At 45.0% G+C, this 17,873-nt stretch overlaps 1 protein-coding gene and 1 non-coding gene across 5 annotated transcripts in view; one reads left to right on the forward strand and one right to left on the reverse strand.

Annotated features, from left to right (window-relative positions):
• Positions 1-446: 446 nt before the first annotated feature.
• On the forward strand, positions 447-552 carry LOC121496423. The gene has a single exon (XR_005989229.1). It is a non-coding gene; the product is annotated as a U6 spliceosomal RNA (small nuclear RNA).
• A 2,283-nt stretch (positions 553-2,835) lies between these two features.
• Positions 2,836-17,873, reverse strand: part of PHF24 (PHD finger protein 24) — a 28,544-nt gene continuing 13,506 nt past the window's right edge. For 3 of the 4 annotated variants that reach the window (XM_041764483.1, XM_041764480.1, XM_041764482.1), the window contains exons 2-8: positions 13,526-13,907; positions 12,670-12,855; positions 9,013-9,091; positions 8,484-8,689; positions 7,993-8,153; positions 7,594-7,689; positions 2,836-7,272 (exon numbers count right to left, since the gene is read on the reverse strand). In XM_041764483.1, the coding sequence (XP_041620417.1) occupies positions 7,176-7,272; positions 7,594-7,689; positions 7,993-8,153; positions 8,484-8,689; positions 9,013-9,091; positions 12,670-12,855; positions 13,526-13,903 (1,203 nt within the window). In that variant the 5' untranslated portion in view covers positions 13,904-13,907 and the 3' untranslated portion in view covers positions 2,836-7,175. The remainder of the gene's footprint in view (positions 7,273-7,593; positions 7,690-7,992; positions 8,154-8,483; positions 8,690-9,012; positions 9,092-12,669; positions 12,856-13,525; positions 13,908-17,873) is intronic. The other variant, XM_041764481.1, reaches the window with a different exon arrangement.

Below are 17,873 nucleotides of genomic sequence, written 5' to 3' on the forward strand. Positions count from 1 at the left end.
GGTTCCTCCTCTGCCTTTTTCCATTCTAGCCCCTAAGACCATGCTCCTTTGGCTGGATTTCAGTTCATGGTGCCTGGCTTTGATTAGCTTTTTTTCAGGAGTGCTGGTGCAGTGTGCAAATGAGCCAGCCTGCCTCTCTCATCTGACTCTGAATTTCTTCCTACATAGCCTCATGTTACATCAGTTTTTTGGTAGCTACCTCATACTGTTTCTCCATATCAAATGAAGACTATACCCTCCTCTTCCTGAGCTGCTGGATCCATCTTCCCATTTATACAACTGCCCAAATGTTACGATTTTGAAAGGAGTGTTCTCTTTATTTTAAAAACAAAGATACTTGAAATAAAACAAACGTTTTTGCAATACCTTCTGCATTTTAGAACAATCCTTGGGCTTGGAAATCTCTGCATTTGTATTTACTTAAAGGTGGGACAGGAGGGACTGAAGTGCTTGCTTTGCAGCACATATGCTAAAATTGGAACCATATAGAGAAGATTAGCATGGCCCCTGCACAAGGATGACATGCAAATTCATGAAGCATTCCATATTTTGGTTTTGATGAATGTTAAAATGTAATAATGTAAAGTGAATGTATATATGAATAAATTAGTATATTACCAAAAAAAGAAAAGAGAGACCGAAGATCCCCAGCTGTCTCAGTGACTTCAGCACTGTGGACAGAGACCATTGGTGGTACCCCCGCTATGCCTGTGATTGTGGGTGGGTGGAAGATGATACACGCACAGCTTTTAGATATCTAGGGGCCAGAAATCCTTGCTGCTCACTTAGTGCCTTATAGTGTATAAAGCTCTTTCCTCTTACCAAACTCACTCTGTCCTCACACAGCTATCAGCTCAGGACACAGGAGAGGAATGGTTTCCCTGACTTTTACAGAGAAGGAAACTGAGGTTCAGCAAGGTCAAGCTCCAAGCAACCCTTTGGATGAGGTGGGAAAGAGAACACGATTCCATGTTTAGCAAATTTAGCCGCTACTCTTTCCCCTTTAAGGAATGGCTTACTCTAGAGATAAGAGGAATGCATTTCAGGGGATCCCTGGGTGGCTCAGCAGTTTGGCGCCTGCCTTTGGCCCAGGGCACAATCCTGGAGTCCCGGGATTGAGTCCTGCATCGGGGTCCCTGCATGGAGCCTGCTTCTCCCTCTGCCTCTCTCTATGTCTATCATGAATAAATAAATAAATCTTAAAAAAAAAAAAAAAGAGGAATGCATTTCAGCCAAAGCAGGGCAGGATGAGTGGAAGTTTGTGTGGAACTGAGGCTCCAGCCAGCCCTGGGAACAAGTGGCAGGAGGAAGAACAGTCCTAAAAGGATCTAAAGTCCATCAGGGGATCCCTGGGTGGCGCAGCGGTTTGGTGCCTGCCTTTGGCCCAGGGTGCAATCCTGGAGACCTGGGATTGAATCCCACGTCGGGCTCCCGGTGCATGGAGCCTGCTTCTCCCTCTGCCTGTGTCTCTGCCTCTCTCTCTCTCTCTCACTGTGTGCCTATCATAAAAAAAAAAAAAAAAGATAAAGTGAAGTCCATCAGGATTGCCAGACTGAGGATGGGGAAACCTTGTTTTTGGATTAGGCTCCAAAGAGGCCCAGCTCTTATGTCTCTTTTTCTGTCCTTATGCTCTTCACTGAGCTTGGAGAAGGGACCCTTACGATCTTAAGCTGCCTCTGAGCCTGATGGACCTCCATTTGAAAATTCCAGGGAAGAAAAGTATGGGAGCAGTGTGAGTGAATGGGTGAGTTGTGTAGGTTGTAAGAAATCCTGTGACATGGCTACAGGACTGGTTGCTTATGTGCCTGTTCCCAGGGTGGAAAGAGGATATGCTCGACCACACAGTAGCTGTTTCCTTGAGATGTCCCTGACAGGCAGCACAATAAAGTGGTTAAGAACATGGGCACTGAAGGCAGTCTACCTGGTTCCCCTGCTTCCTATAGGACTGTGTAGCCTTGAGAAACTCTCAGCCTCTGTTCTTCACTTTTCTCATCTGTAATACAAACCTCAGGGTTGTTTTGAAGATGATTTTATTTATTTTTTTTTTGAAGATGATTTTATATAAAGCATTTAGAACTGCCCAGTGCATAGTAAGTGCTCAAAAATATTAGCAATGATTTGTATTTGGCCCCTACGGTTTAGAGGTAAAAGTATATGCCTCTGATCCACACTCTAGAGATGCTTTCTTTGCCTATAGGTACTGGCTCTGTTCTTATCAGGTAAAAGAAATGAGACTTCGCAGTCCTCTGAAAGCTTCTCTTTTAAAAAAGATTTATTTACTCATGAGAGACAGAGGCAGAGACATAGGCAGAGGCAGAAGTGGGCTCCCTGCAGGGAGCCCGATGTGGGACTTGATCCCTGACCACCCCCTAAGCCAAAAGCAGACGCTGAGCTGCTGAGCCACCCAGGCGTCCTTGAAAGCTTCTCTTGACCTTAGTTTACCCAACTCTATAATATCACATTAAAACACTGCAAAAATGGGGAGAAAATCTTCTACCAAGAAGGACTCAGAAGACGAACAGAAAACAGACAGCTAGCTTCCTTTGTCACCCAGCAGGAACTGGGAAGAGAAATGTGTCTAAAACTGGCCCGTGGTGGTAGTGGTGGAATACACTGCAGATAGGCTTGGAGGCCTTAACTATTCCTCAGTTTCTTAGAAGATTCTGGCTTCTCTTCTGTGCTTTCATTTTCCCTCTGTGTCCATGGTGGAGCCCCTGCCTCCTCCCAACCCATCACTTGATTCTTGGGAAGGTCAGCACCAGTAAAGCTCCAGAAAGAGAGCCACAGCATATTGTATTCTTCCTGGAGGCCACAGTAGCTCCTTAGACTCAGGAATTGGCTAATGATAGGGAAACAAGAAACTCAGCAGGTGCCTGAATAACAGGAAGCAGGAAGCCAAAATAGCATCACAATCTCTTTATTATGATTTCCACTGTGCCCAGCCTCTGGGAGCATCAGCTCCTTCAGGAGTGAGGGCTGAGCCATGGGGAGGAGCATGCAGCTGTACTGGTGGGAAGACAGGGCTTGGGGATGTTCCCCTCGGCTTACTGTCAATTACCTTCTGCAGAAAAGAACATAGGAAGGGTATAAGGGGCCAGAGGGCATTGAATCCTCCAGTTATGTGTTCTCAGGAACCCCCTCACAAGCCTGTATTTGGCTAGAAGATAGATCACAGGCCATCTCTTAAAGGAGGGTAAACTTAAAGGCCTTTGTTTCACATGGTTATGGAAAGGCCTTGCTGCTTATAACATGATGTTCACTTATGGTCATGCCAACCTGTGCTATACAAGCTGGAATGTGATTGGGCTTCTTAGTTACTGGCCCAGACCAGATGTGACACATTGTCCACAAATTGGGTCATCAGGACACATGGCTCAGAGGAAAGGTTTTCCTTAGTGCTAGTTGGGTCTAGTAGAAATTCTGTCACCTGTTTATTTTCTTTCAAGGTTGCCAAGAGCAGTGGCAGCAGGGGAAATGCCCAGTCCTACCACACTCCAGGACTGAGCTACAGGGAATAGGCACAATATAGTATTTCCCATCCTCCATCCAGATCTCTGTTATCTAAGCTGCAGTCAGGGCCCCAGAAAAGGATCCTGGGCAAATTCAAATTAAGTGGTATAGGGTAAGAAGCAATTTTATTACTCTAAATTGAGGAGTAAAAAGGGGTTATGGTTACAAGTGCTGCCAGGATGTTATTCTTTCAGTGCCAAATATATACCTTCCTTATATCAAATTCTGCTAGTTTGAAAGGGTCATGCTTGTAGGATCACTAGAGTCTGCTACCAGTCATGCCTGGAGGTTATTCTGGACTCTGAAGTGGTCATAACTAGCCTGAGGCCCTGCCAGACAGCTTCTGCTGAGCTTCCCTCTTGCCTTTAGGGCTTCCTTGCACTGCTCTTACTGAAGCCATGAGACCGGCAATGGTTGAGGTTGTGCTTCGGACTAAGAGGCCTAGGTACAATCCTGGGCTTACTCTCCAGAGAGGTGTCTTCCTCCCAGGCAGTATGATTTTGTGCCTCCAATGTTAGTGATAGGAATGGGGGAACTCCTAGATCTGATCACTCAAATAAGGTCAGGGTGACATCCCATAGGGAGCACCAGGGCCAAAAAGGCATATCTGCCCTCTAGGCCCAGTCACTTGGGCTAGAGGTGGGAAGAGGCAATATGCTCATAGCTTTGGCTGTTCTCATAGGAAGAAAAGCACTTGAGAGTGGGTCAGTACCTAGAGGAAGGGTCTGCTCCATCTCTGGGATCCAAAGGGGCCATTGCTCGAAACCACAGAGCCTTCCTCAACAGAGGAAGGTCTGGTCTCAGGTAAGGAAGCCACAAATTAGATCTGGATGTTATATGGTATGGCCACAGCTTACTGCCTTACTTACCTTCTATCACTGCAGCTCCACTGTGTCATCCAGGCGCCCCTGCCTTTAAATCTGAGCATAGGGAAAAGGAGTGTTGGGTAAAAAATAGGCTTAGGGCAAGGAGATGTCAGAGGAGCAACCCTAACCTCTGTTGATAGTGGGTGGAGTGGGTGGTGTTTGTAAAAAGTACTGATCTCAATTTTGGGCAGCCAAGAAGAAATGACTAGAACATTTTCTCAAACCTTAAGAGTCAGACGCTAATTTTTGTACTTGGCAGAATTTCAGATAGTCACCTGTGATGGAAAGGTTTGATGAAAAGGAAAGGGAATGGGCTTCACTAAGTTTATAAAAGTTTGAACAGCTTCATATGTACTGCAGATGAGCTCCATGGATTAGAACACTGCAAAGCAAAATCCCAGATGGGGATTGGGGTGGGGCTTCTACAACTCTGATCTGGTGGAGCAAGGGAATCTTTACATTGGTAAAAAGCTAAATGCCTAATGGGAGAAAAGGCTAGTTGCTTCTCCATGCTTTTCTGCTTCTTAGGACTTTGTGGACTGGGAATTCTATGCTGGGGTCCCCTGGGCCCTCTGCAGCATGCCCCTACCAAGGAAACTTGCTGTCTTGGAATAGGGAGAAGAATAGTCTCAATGAGCCTGGTCCTACTGTGGAAGGAATCCTGCTTTGCCAGGCCCTGAGATGCAGCCAGCCCGATCTGGCCATGCATGGTCTTTTACCACTCATCTACAGAAAGCTAAAAGCTGCAGCTCCAGAGAGGTAGGCATCACTTTGTCTGTGAAGGATCAGGGCACAGGAAGATATAGTTCACTCCCTATGACTGATGATGAGGCAGGAGAAAAAAGCTGTTCTGCTCTCAGAGCCCAGAGCTTGTCTCTACTCAAAATGCCCTGTGAGATCCACCAGCCCAAGGCCATTGGCATACAAGGTGATTTACCAGAAGAATAAGCAAGAGCCCCTATGCTGAATGTGCTTTAATCTTTTTCATTGCAAAACCCCAGGTCTGGCTGCTTCAGAGGCAGTCCCTGGGCCCAAGAGTCATGTGCTTTCTCTCTCTTTTTTTTTCCTTTCTGGCTAAACTGAACAATGGCCTCTCTTAATGATCAGTCTTAGGAGTATGGCTAAGCAGTATTTTTTAAAAAGCTGTGGGTTTTAAAATGTTCAGGGCCATACCCATGAACCCAGATTCATTTTCTGTCTGCTTCATTTCAGTCCTGAATAAACCAACCCCCGAAGCTTCACAACCTGTTCTAGGTCAAGCAGTTTCTACAGAAGGTGACCATATAATGTTGTTACCATAACCTTGGTTGTAGCTCCCCACTTTCCTCTGAGCATCTCAACACTGAGCTATATGCTACTTCTGTAAGCACACAATTTAATACAAGTGCCTTGAGCAACAGGGATATGTTAGTTTCAACATGATGGAGCCAATCCCCTCTCTAATATTCAGATTGGAAACAGAACCTGGACTCCAGGGCCAGAGCTGACCCACAACATGCAGTGACTTAAGAACTTAAGGGGGACAGCTGGGACTTAAGAGGCCAGGCTTGGTGGAGAAAGACATGTAGTGAGTAGCACGGAGAAGCAGCAACTCAGGCCGTATTTCAGTGATGGGGAGGATGAACCTCCTGTGAGGTTTTGCTGGGACTTCTGCTGAAGAGCTGAGGGAGGGAGGGAGGGAGAGAGAGAAAGAGAGAGAGAGCGAGCTGAGATGCAAATCCTCTTCTTGGCTCCAGCTTGTCAGGGGCGCTATGGAAGAGGCTGGCTCTTGTTCTCCATACAATGGCACACTCTTCTAGATCTACATTTGGGCTGAGGTGGAAAGATGGAATATCATGAGGCTTCTCCTCTCTTTTTCCATCCTAAACTGGTCTTCATTGGATATCAGGCTTCAGGTCTCTGTGGTAGTTGACTTGGGTCAAGCATCTAATACAGAGGGTTGTGACTCCTGCCATCATACTTGTTCCATTCAGGCCCATGGGCTCTGGGCCACGTGTTCCCATCTGTAAATCAGGGGCCAGGATGGCTCATCTTGATTTTTGACTGTTCTGCTAAAGACTTTTGGACTTGAAAGACTTGGCTGAGAGATTCCTAGAATTCTGGGTTCCTGGGAGGGGCTAGATGCCTTCTTTGTCACTAGGAATAAGGATTTAAATAAACAACGGGCTGAAGTGCAGTGGTGGTTTTCAATAATTTTCCCAGTTCAACATACCTAAGGGACATAGCACATACCTACCAGGATAGTGGCTCACCACAGAAGGGATTTTCAATTGAGGAAGAGGGAGCCTATAAGCATCTCCAGGACAGCATGTGAGACTGATATGCCCTATTTAAAAATCACTTGGCCAGAGACTTGTCTTCTAGAAATCAGAACTGGCCAATAGGAGTGAATAGAGACTCCTCTCATCCATACCAGGAGCTTCACAAAGGAACTTTGATCCTTTTTCAATCAAGAAGAACCAGGTCTCTGAAGGCATGGACAGCTAGGCATGTGTGAATGTGCACACATATGTGTTCAGTGGCAGGTCCAGTCTTATGATGTGAGGGCAGAGGAATGGGTCCAGGAGTGGATACCTCCACAGCTCCCAGGGCTTTTCCCTGCAGCAATGCATTTACTGCCTCTGTTGTGAGGGGAGCAGTGATTTCAGTTCCATAAAGCTTAGTGGCAAACTGAAATGCTGCCAGTGCTCCATTCCCGTTAAGTCTCAGTACCAGAGGATGGTGGGGGAAAGAGGGAAAGAGAAAAAGGAGAGGGGGGAGAAACATCACTGTCCCCAAACTGAGCTTCTCTGCTCCATGCTATCCTGGGGGTTTCAGATGAATTGCTGCACTGTTGGGGCGAGCAGCCAAGATGTAGACAACATTCTCCCGCAGGAAGGTAGGCCAGTCCACAAATCTGGAGTGGGAGCAAGGAATAGGTTTGTGAGGTTGGCTGCAGAGCCTGGGGGCTCATGAGACCTGATCCCAGTGGCACTATGGCTTAAGCTAGGCAAAGCTCAGAGAAGCCCTGGCTTTTGGCTATCATAGGTATGGCTGGCTGTGATTCCAAGCTGACAGACCAGCCAGCCGACCCTATAGATTTGGGGTCAAATGTACATTCTTGGAGCCTGGTTTCTGGGATAGGCACCTGCTGTTTTGGGGTGGCAGTGGGTAATGCCCATTTACATGTGTTGAAGGGTCAGGAGTGCAGACAGCCCAGTGAGGGGATCCTACTCACCTGGACTCCTGCTCTGTGGGCAGCAGAGCCTTGTCCTGACTCTTGCTGCTACTGCTGGCTGGACTGCTGTCTGCTATGGGACCCACATGGCTGATGCTGTTTGGCACAAGGATATGTGGTTAGAAATGGAAAAGTGAAAGGTCTGGCCCCTCCCAAACTCTGGGGAACCCATAGCTTGGATATACATGTCCATGCTTTTCTAACATGGGCAACAGTTTGATGTAGAGGACGCCCTATGCCTTGGCCAATAAGAGTCAATGTCCTTTGGCTAACGCACAGGAAGATCCTCTCCTGTCTATTGACAGAAGAAACAGAGAGGTACCTTTCATACCAAGGGCCATTGGCATGGAAAAAAGAGAAGGGCATGTGAGTCGGGGAAGGGATTGGTAAGGAACAGACCTGACACTGCAGGAAGGAACCTCTGTAAGGCGTTTGCAGAACCAAGAGTGCTGGGCTCCACGGCACTCTGCCTCACTGATAGTGTTCCCATTGCCCCGAGCCAGGAAAGTGGTCCGGGCTCGTTCCCTCTCCTTGACTGTCAGAAGTCTTAACAGAGAGTTCTGGGGAAGAAGAGACAAGTTAAGATCTTGGAGGTGAAAATATTTTATAAAATGTCAAGCTATAGAGAATCCTATCTCCATTATGACCTCTGCAGCCTCCCTTTGAAGCCACCCAGGGCCTTTCTGGTAGCATTAACATTTGCAGTTGGGGCTAGTGCAAATCAATCTTCCTTGGGAAGTTTCCCCAGCTCAAGGATTGGGATCATCTGTCACTGGGTGGAACATGGTCCCTGCTGAGACAGTAACTAGTGCTCCTCCAACCTGCCTGGCATGCTTCCTAGGTCTCTGTCACCCAGTATCCCATAGACATTCACCCCAGCTGGCCCTCACCTGGGGACGCAACTGCTGCAGAAGTAGGAGGGACTCATGGGACAAGAAGTCAGGCCACTCTATGTGTCCTCGATGTTCAGGGTCCAGGGCTGCAAACTGGCGGGCTGCCTGCTCTTCTTGCTCCTCGCTTAGAGCCCTGTCACTGTCCCCCCGCTTTGCTGCTTGGTGGCGGTAGCGCAGAAAGTCCTCCAGTGTCAGGGAGCAATCTGTGGGATGCACCCCATATTAGCCATGCCCATCCTTTCCTCAGCATCTGGGGCACCTCTATTTACTTTTAAGGTACCCTCCAGAACCTCTATATGCACAGCTTTTGTGGAGTCTTTGTTTCCCATAGCCAGGATAATTCAGGCTGTGTGTGTGGGGAGAATAGGCGGGTATGTGGGTGCCCCTTCTACCCAACAGTTTGGGAACAGGGACCTATTTACCCCTACTCTCCAAATTCCAGGATACTCCTTTTATGGTTCATCCTAGAAAGTATGGAGGAAAATGTGCCAGCCCCTCTCCATCTGGCAGCACTGTCCAGCCTTACCAGGAATAACTTTACACTGCTGAAAGGTCTCTGTGAGGCTGTACATCTCCTCCTCAGTTAGCAGCAAGTTGAGATTATCCTGAAAAAAGGTAAGATCTGAGTCAGTGGCCATATAGACGAGTAAGAAAGGCAGGCCTAGGATCAAGAAAGATGGAAACTGTATTTCAACTTGAAGGCAATTGTGAGATCATTTTATCCCAGCATCTAATCATAATCAAAGAGACTGAAACTCCAGAAAGGGGAAAGGATTTGCTCAAAGTTGCCCAGCTCTGAGCAGAATCTTCTCCAGAAGGCAGGTATCCTGATTCTAGACCTAAGTCCCTTTTACTAAAACAGTAGTTTTAATATTATTCTCTGAGATACCCTAGGGATTCCTTGGAAGTGCCTTAGGAAGCTGCTGCAAGGGAAAAGGGGACTAAGAAATGGGCAGGGTTGTGAATCCCCAGCTCCACCAACCATAGCTACTCCTTCTTTATCCATTTTATGAAGTTGGCTTCTATGTTAGACTGCTCAAAGAGTATTTCAGGTAAAAAAGTTTAATTCTAACTCTGCTACCAGAGTAGGCTGCATTACTTTAAATAATCCAGAATGGTTTTGAAAGAGATGCCATCATAATGAAGTTCCTAAAACCAAATGAGTTTTTTGTGGTACCACAGAGTTTTAATTCCAAAACAGCACTGATATGTTATTCTGTTAATACTAATTTATACAGTTTATAGTCTTTAAACTGTCAAAGATTCTTCTTATTAGATTATTTTTCTCTCTTAAAATATCAGCAAAAGGGATGCCTGGGTGGCTTGGCAGTTGGGCATCTGCCTTCGGCTCAGGGCATGATCCTGGGATTTGGGATTGAGTCCTGCATTGGGCTCCCTGTGGGGAGCCTGCTTCTCCCTCTGCCTATGTGTCTGCCTCTCTCTCTCTCTCTCTCTGTCTCTCATGAAAAAATAAATAAGTCTTTAAAAAAGTATCAGCAAAGAGAGGAACAGACATTTCATGAGTATTCATTTGTGGATTTCATAAAGAACTCAAACAATCCTTTCAGTAAACACTTATTGAGCACCTGATATATGCTGGGCATAGTGGGGTATAACACTGTGAGATGCTAAGTGGGGCTGGAGTGTAGGGGTGTTTGTGTGTGGAGGGAGAGTAGAGAGGAATGATGAAAGTTAAGTGAGAAATAGGCAGAAACCTGACTGTGAAGTGCCTCGAATACCTGTTACTGAGCTCTTCAAATGGGTTTTTATTCTGAAGGCAAAGGGGGGGTCACCAAAAAAAAATTTTTTTTTAAGTAGGCTCCACACCCAGCATGGAGCCCAATGCAGAGCTTGAATTCACAACTCTGAGATGAGACCTGAGCTGAGATCAAGAGTCAGACACTGAACCAACTGAGCCACTCCGGGGCCCTGACTGAATGGTTTTTAAGAGCATAGTGCCATGGTCAGATCTTTGCTGTGTGGACAATGAATTAGAGGGGCAAAGTCTAGAGGCATGAGGACAGTTAGTTAGCTCTTGCTAAAGTGCAGGTAAGAAAGGATGACCAGCTAACTTAAGACATGGGAATGGAAAAGAGATTTGATAGGTATTAGATAGAATCAATAAGCCCTGTTGACTTACTGGATGTGAGGAGTGAAAGAGAGAAATGAGTTGGTATTGGTAACTGGGGATGTGGGGTAGTATTATTATTCAGAGAGGTTAAGAAATTTAGAGAGAACAGGTTTTGGGGAAAAGAGCAGTTCATTTTGGGGCATGTTGAGTGTGAAGTACCTGTGAAACATCAAAATGTCCAAGAGACAAGAAACTTAGATCTGAATACACAGGTTTGGGAATCATAGCTGTGGCCACTGAAGTAGATGAAATAACCCAGGAAGACAGTGTGTGCAATGAGCAAAGAACAGTGTTAACAACAGAACCCCAAGGAATATCAGCATTTATAACTCTGACAAGAAATTAACTAAGGGCACTCAGAAAGGTTAGAGAAGAAGGGAGGAGGAGAATCAGTAGAGAGGTTACTGGAAGAAGAGAAAAGAGAGCTGTACAAAGTCGAAGTTTACTGTTAACAGTGGTGATACAACAATGATGGGACTTTACTGATTTTCTATTTTGTCTAGTTTCCTTATTTTGCATAATAATTCTCATAAACACTTAAACCCTCCAAAAAAAGAGGAGGCAATAAGGAAGTGCTAAATATCTCATAGAAGTCAAATAAGAAGATGCCTGAGAAAAGGTCACTAGACTTGACAGGTCACTAGTGATTTTAGAAAGAACCAATGCAACAGAATGACAGGTGCAGAAGCTGAATTATAGGTGGTTGAGGAGCCACAAGGCACAAGGACATGATGGAGTCTTTTCAAGAAGCCTGGCTATGAAGGGAAGGACAGAAAGGGGAAGAGCTCCGAAGAAACCTTTGTAAAAAGCCCAGGAGGGGACACCTGGGTTGCTCAGTGGTTAAGCATCTGCCTTCGGCTCAGGGTGTGATCCTGGAGTCCTGAGATGGAGTCCCATGTCGGGCTCCCTGCATGTAGCCTGCTTCTCCCTCTGCCTGTGTCTCTGCCTCTCTCTCTGTGTGTGTCTCTCATGGATAAATAAATAAAATCTTAAAAAAAAAAGAGGTCCAGGAAGTAGTAGTAATGATGGTAGGACTCTGAAAGCCAGGAAGAGAGCTACGTATTCTGAGGGGTTAGGAAGGAGATGCCTTCAACAGGGTCCCGTGTCAGCGGAACACTGCAGGGCAGAGTTGCTGTGAGTGAAAAGGCTGGTGTTTGGAGGGTGGTGACTAGAGAAGATGGTGTGTAGATCATCTACTGTGACATACTTGAGCTAGGGAAAAGGTGTGTAAGTAACAGCTGGAAATAATTATTCTGTAATTCATTTTATGGACAAGCCATAGATAAAGTGATATTTCTTAGAAAAATTTACTTCTTTTTCTAAGCAGTAGGAAGAAGATGGGAACTCTGCTGTGATCACAGCTCCTTACTCTGAAATCAGTGAATAATGAAGATATCTATATCTGCAAGATAACCAATAAAGCAAGACTTAAATTCTATTCAGATATACTGAAAAATGGATGCAAATCTGGCTTTTGTCTTTTTAAAAGTTGGAAAGTGGTAGGTCAAGTGATGATCTTAGGACTAAGAAGTATTCCTGTGTTAGAACCAATCCCTATTGGAAGCTGGTTAGGATGGTTTTTCAGATGAGTACAATGAATGACAACTATAGACTATTAGAGAAAGCACAACTCCAAACAGAATAGCTTTTGAGTAATTAGGTCTTATCTTACCCATTGATTCCTCCAGCTCAGTAGTTCTCAATTGGGGATGCATTTTCTCCCCTAGGACTCATTGGGTAATACCTGGAGACAATTTTTGTTGTCACAACTTGGGGGTGGGTGCTACTGACATCTAATGGGGGTAGAGGCCAGGGATGCTGCTAAACATACTACATTCCACACATCTCCCACAACAAAAAACTGTGTCCAAAATGTCATAATACTGAGGTAGAAAAAGCCTGTCCAAGCTTGAGGATCCTTGTATCTACTATTACTATTGGAAAACTCTTTTAGGTCACTGCCTAGAAACCAGTATTCTAAGACTGGGTCTCCAAAAAAGTGCCAAGTTTCCTGCAGTGTGGCAGCCCACTGTCCCTGCAGTCCAGGCTCACACAGTAGTGGCAGCTCCAGCCGGTTTCTGTGTGGGCTGTCTCGGTCACCTCTGCTGCACTATCTCCTTGGATGTAGCCCATGCGGCGCAGGCAGCCATCATGGAAAACCCTGGTGCAGATCCTACATGGGAAGAGGCTCTCAGCTGTCCAGACCTCACAGACATCACACATCTCATCGTTGACAACCTGGAGAAAGGAATAAATAGGCAGTGTATTCATTCCAGCATAGGCAGCAAGATCCTATGGCCACCAAACACAGAGCTATCCACGTGGGGCTCAATATCCCTGGAGCAGCCCAGAGGAACAATTCCAACTGAAGCTAATGTTAAGGGGATAGAGCTTTCTCTCTAGAAAACAAGAACCAGCAAACTCTTCCATCTTCTCAGGCCTCTGTGACCATGTTTCTGAACAGGGATGCTACAAACATTTTTAGAAAAAATAATCTGTTCTGACAGACTGTCCCAGACACTGCAGGACACTTAGCATCCCTGATTTTCTTGGCACTAAAAACCAGTAGCAACTCCTGTGATTATGACCTTCTTGAATCCCCACAAATTTCCAAATGCCCCCCACAGGAATACTACTAACCCTTAGTGAGAAGGAAGGCAGAAGATCTGCCATGGTTGTCATTCCTTATTACCCACTGTCTCAAGTCTTTCACTAAGACCAATCCAGGATGTAACATTTTTATTCTTGTAGAAGAAATTCAAAGATTGTTCTGGACACAACTGCACCTTTCTGGAGTTCTTTTCGAATCTCACGTTAATTATACCCAGGGCTCCCTGTCCTGCTCCCTGATTCTCAGACTTCTTAAGATTCTTAAGACTTGAGGACTGCTCCCTAACTAGATACTCACAAGTTCTCTAGGCTCCAAGCAGATATCAGGAGGCTTGTCATCATCCAGCTTTCGGGTGGGGCGGATGAAGGCAGGGGGTGTGAAACGATTAGTCCTGTCAAACTCCTCTGGCTCCACTCCACGCCCATCTCGGAGCCTCTCCCAGGCTGCACGGTTGACACTGCTCTCTTCTTGGAGCACTGGGGTACTTGCCTCTGCTTCTTTCTCCTCCTGTACCTCTTGGACAGAGCCCTCTACAGTGCCACGGCGGGACCCTGGAAGCTCACCAGTGCGTCGGATAGAAGGCCTGTCCCGTAGCCCATCCTTGAAGGCAGACACAGCCAGGCTCACCTTCTGCACCTGTTCCACTGTCTGCCTCTTGGACATCAACACCCCCATGGCTCTGTGGACAAAAAACAGGGGCTCAGACTCAGCCAATGGATGACCATGTCAGGCCAATCAGTTTCAACCATTCATCTGAGTGGTAAGAGCTGTTAAATAGTTTTTCTCTCTTCTGGAATTCAGTGGCATGGTGGGGTGAAGACAGCACTTGTTAAGGAGTCAGAAGACCCTGTTTTTTTTTTCTGACTGGCTCTGTGATTTTGGTTTTCCCATTTGTAAAATGAGGGCTATCTGCCCAGGGTACTTCACGGGGTTGTCATGAGGATGACATTAGAAAATGGGCTTATTAAGGGCTTAGTAGACTGGAAAGTATTCTACAAATGTGAAATGGTATCTCTTTTTGTTGCTGTCCTGAAGCCAATTAGGTCCAGGGGTTCCAGGCCTCTGATGAGATAGTTGGAGACTTCAGAGCCTAAATCTCTCCTCTGCCCCAAGAGATTACCCAAAGCTTAAAACAAGACTGCAGCAATACATTTCAGACTTCTAATTAAAGAAAAACTCCTCCAGTAAGTGCTGTGCACAGTGCATCCAGGGATACTCCATATCAAATGCTCACTTTTCAGAATAAATTCACTCATATTTTTAGGGGACTTCTGAATTAGACAGGCAACTCTACCACATATCCATATGGTCAAGGTCACAAACACTCCTTTGCCCCTTCTAATTAGTAGCTATGCTTCTTTGTGAGTCTTTCACAGACAACCTGCCCATTACAAGTGCTAAAGTGCTTCTTGGACATTTAAGGCTTTGCTAATGTTACTCCATTTTCTCTTTTGATTTTCTGAACTGTTCAATAAAACCTTTATAGGTTGAGATGTAACATTATCCCTGCTCTTCCTCTACAGTACCAGTGTACAGCACCAGAAAGTGAGGATATGACATGGCACATTGCAAAGCTGGTTTGCTGTTCCCTAGTCTGAAGGGTCTTTGTAGAATTCAGCTGGGGGATGCTTGCTCCAAGTAAAGTGAAACAGGGTTCATTTTAGCCTTGCTTTCAAACCATTATAATCAAGGCTTATTGAAAAATACTATGTGGAAGGCACTAACTACTCATTATAGGAAACAAAAGACAAGAAAACAGTCTCACCACTTAAGCTACTTAATATCAGAACTCAAAGAAGAATGAAGGACTGGAAATGCCTAAAGGACTGAGAGTCAAAGAGGACCTTAAAGAGTAAGTAGGAAGTTGCTCTCTGTTCATTTGGATGAAAAGGTGGCAGAGGGTAGGAGGAGAGGTTAGGGCCAATTAGAAGGCTACTATAATAGTCTAAGCAAGATGTAAAGGTTTTATTATTATTATTATTGTTATTATTATTATTTTAGATTTGAGAGAGAGAGAGAGAGAATGAACACAAGCAAAGAGAGGGAGAGTGAGAGGGAGAAGCAGACTCCCCTCTGAGCAGAGAGCCTGACCTGGGGCTCGATCTCAAGACGCTGAGATCTCCCAGTACCTTGAGATCATGACCTGAGCCAAAGGCAGTTGCTTAACTAATTGAGTCACCCAGGTGTCCCAAGATGTAGAAGGTTTAAATTGAAATGATGGCAGCAGGAATAATGGTGGCTGAGTCTATTTGATATCACGGAAATAGAGAAATTTAGGAATAAAATGATAACTGACTGGATAAAGGGTAAAAGGAGAGGGGGCAGTTTTATATTTATTTCCCAGCTTTATTAAGATATAATTGACATAGGGACGCCTGGGTGGCTCAGTGGTTGAGCGTCTGCCTTCGGCTCAGGGCATGATCCCGGTCTGGGATCAGGTCCTGCGTTGGGCTCCTTGAGAGAAGCCTATTTCTTCCTTCTCCCTCTCTGTCTATCTCTCTGCCTCTCTCTGTGTGTCTGTCATGAATAAGTTAATAAAATCTTAAAAAGATAAATTGACATATAATACAAGTTTAAGGTGTATAATGATAAGATTTGATACACTTACATATTGCAAAATGCTTACCATAATAAGGCTAGTTAGCATATCCTTTATGCCACATAATTACCCTTTTGTTGTTTTTGTTATGGTAAGAACATTAAAGCTCTACTCTCATAGTGTCTTTCAAGTATACAATAGAATATTACTAGTTATGGTCACCTTGCTGTACCTGAGATCCCTGGAACATATCTTATACCTGAATGTCTTTACCCTTTGACCAATGTATTCCCGTTTCCTCCTCTCCTCAGGCTTTGGCCTCTTTTTCTGAGTCCAATGTTTTTAGATTCCATGTCTAAGTGAAGTCATATAGTACTTTATTCAGCCTTTCTCTGCCTGACTTATTGAGGGCAGTTTTATTTTATTTTTTTTTTATTTTTATTTTCTTAAAGAGATCTTATTTATTTACTCATGATAGACATATATATAGAGAGAGAGGCAGAGGGAGAAGCAGGCTCCATAACAGGAGCCCGACATGGGACTCCATCCCGGGACTCCAGGATCACGCCCTGAGCCGAAGGCAAGCGCTAAACCGCTGAGCCACCCAGGGATCCCCCAGAGGGCAGTTTTAAATCAATTAACAAGTGACACCTGGTGGCTCAGCAGTTAGGCGCCTGCCTTTGGATCAGGTCTAGGATCCAGGATCGAGTCCCGCACCAGGTTCCCTGAGAGGGGCCTGCTTCTCCCTCTGCCTATGTCTCTGCCTCTCTCTCAGTCTGTGTCTCTCATGAATGAATAAATCTTTTAAAAAAATCAACTAACTAGTAGAATTTAAGAAACAAAAACAATCATAGGAGGAATAAAAGAGGCAAACCAAGAAAAAAACTCTTAACTATAGAGAACAAATTGATGGTTACCAGAGGGGAGGTAGGTGGGGCAATGGGTCAAACAGGTGATGGAGATTAGAGAAGGCACTTATGAAGAGCACCAGGTCACCAGGTGATGTATGGAACTGTTGAACCACTACACTGTACACCTAAAGCTAATATTACACTGTATGTTAACTAACTGGAATTTAAATAAACACTTAAAAAAAACTACCTAGCAGAATGCTATTGCCATTTACAGAACTTGGGAAATAAAACTGGATTTTCTACCTGTTGAATTAAAGATGTCTGGGGCATTCAGGTGTTATGTTATCCTCTGCTTAAAATTTTGAAATGGGGGCACCTGGGTGGCTCGGTTGGTTAAGTGGATGCCTTAGACTCAGGTCATGAACCCAGGATCCTGGGAAGGAGCCCCCATTGGGTTCCCTGCTCAGTGGGGAGTCTGCTTCTCCCTCTCCCTCTGCCCCTCCTCCCCCTGTTCTCTCAAGTAAATAAATAAAATCTTAAAACAAAACAAAACAAAACAAAAAGGATAAAGTCCTCCAAATTGTACTTTTATTTTTTTTTAAACTGTTGCCTGTGAGGCCCTGCTTGGTCTGGTTTCCTTTCTTTGTTCTATGTCCTAACCATATTGGCTTTCTTTCAATCTTTCTTTGCCATGATTCCTATAGTTTTGGGACCCTAGAACATTCCTTCCCTCCATTAGTGCCTATTTATTTGTCAGAGCTCACATATCATGTCCTCATGGAAGTTCAGATTAGAGTACTCACAGCACTATGATCTTCACTAGAGCACTTATCTTTGTCATTACATATTCAGTAGGACACTTACCTGATCACTGTCAGTTTCCTCTATTAGATTGTCTTTACCCTGATTAGTACCTATCTCCACTGCCTAGCAATGTGTATAGAAAAGAATAACAATAAACATTTCCCGGGGTGTCTGGCTGGCACAGTCAGAAGAACACAAGACTCTTGGTCTTACAGTCATGAATTTGAGTCCTACACTGGGTGTAGAGATTACTAAAAACATTAAACTTAAAAAAATAAACATTTCCTAATTGTGGAGAAACTTTTTTGATATTTTAAATAGTCTTTTTTAAGATTTTTATTTATTTATGATAGAGAGAGACGAGGCAGAGACACAGGCAGAGGGAGAAGCAGGCTCCATGCAGGGAGCCCAATGTGGGACTTGATCCTGGGCCCCCAGGATCATGCCC

Source organism: Vulpes lagopus, chromosome 7, assembly GCF_018345385.1.
Source record: "Vulpes lagopus strain Blue_001 chromosome 7, ASM1834538v1, whole genome shotgun sequence".
Classification (NCBI taxonomy): domain Eukaryota; kingdom Metazoa; phylum Chordata; class Mammalia; order Carnivora; family Canidae; genus Vulpes; species Vulpes lagopus.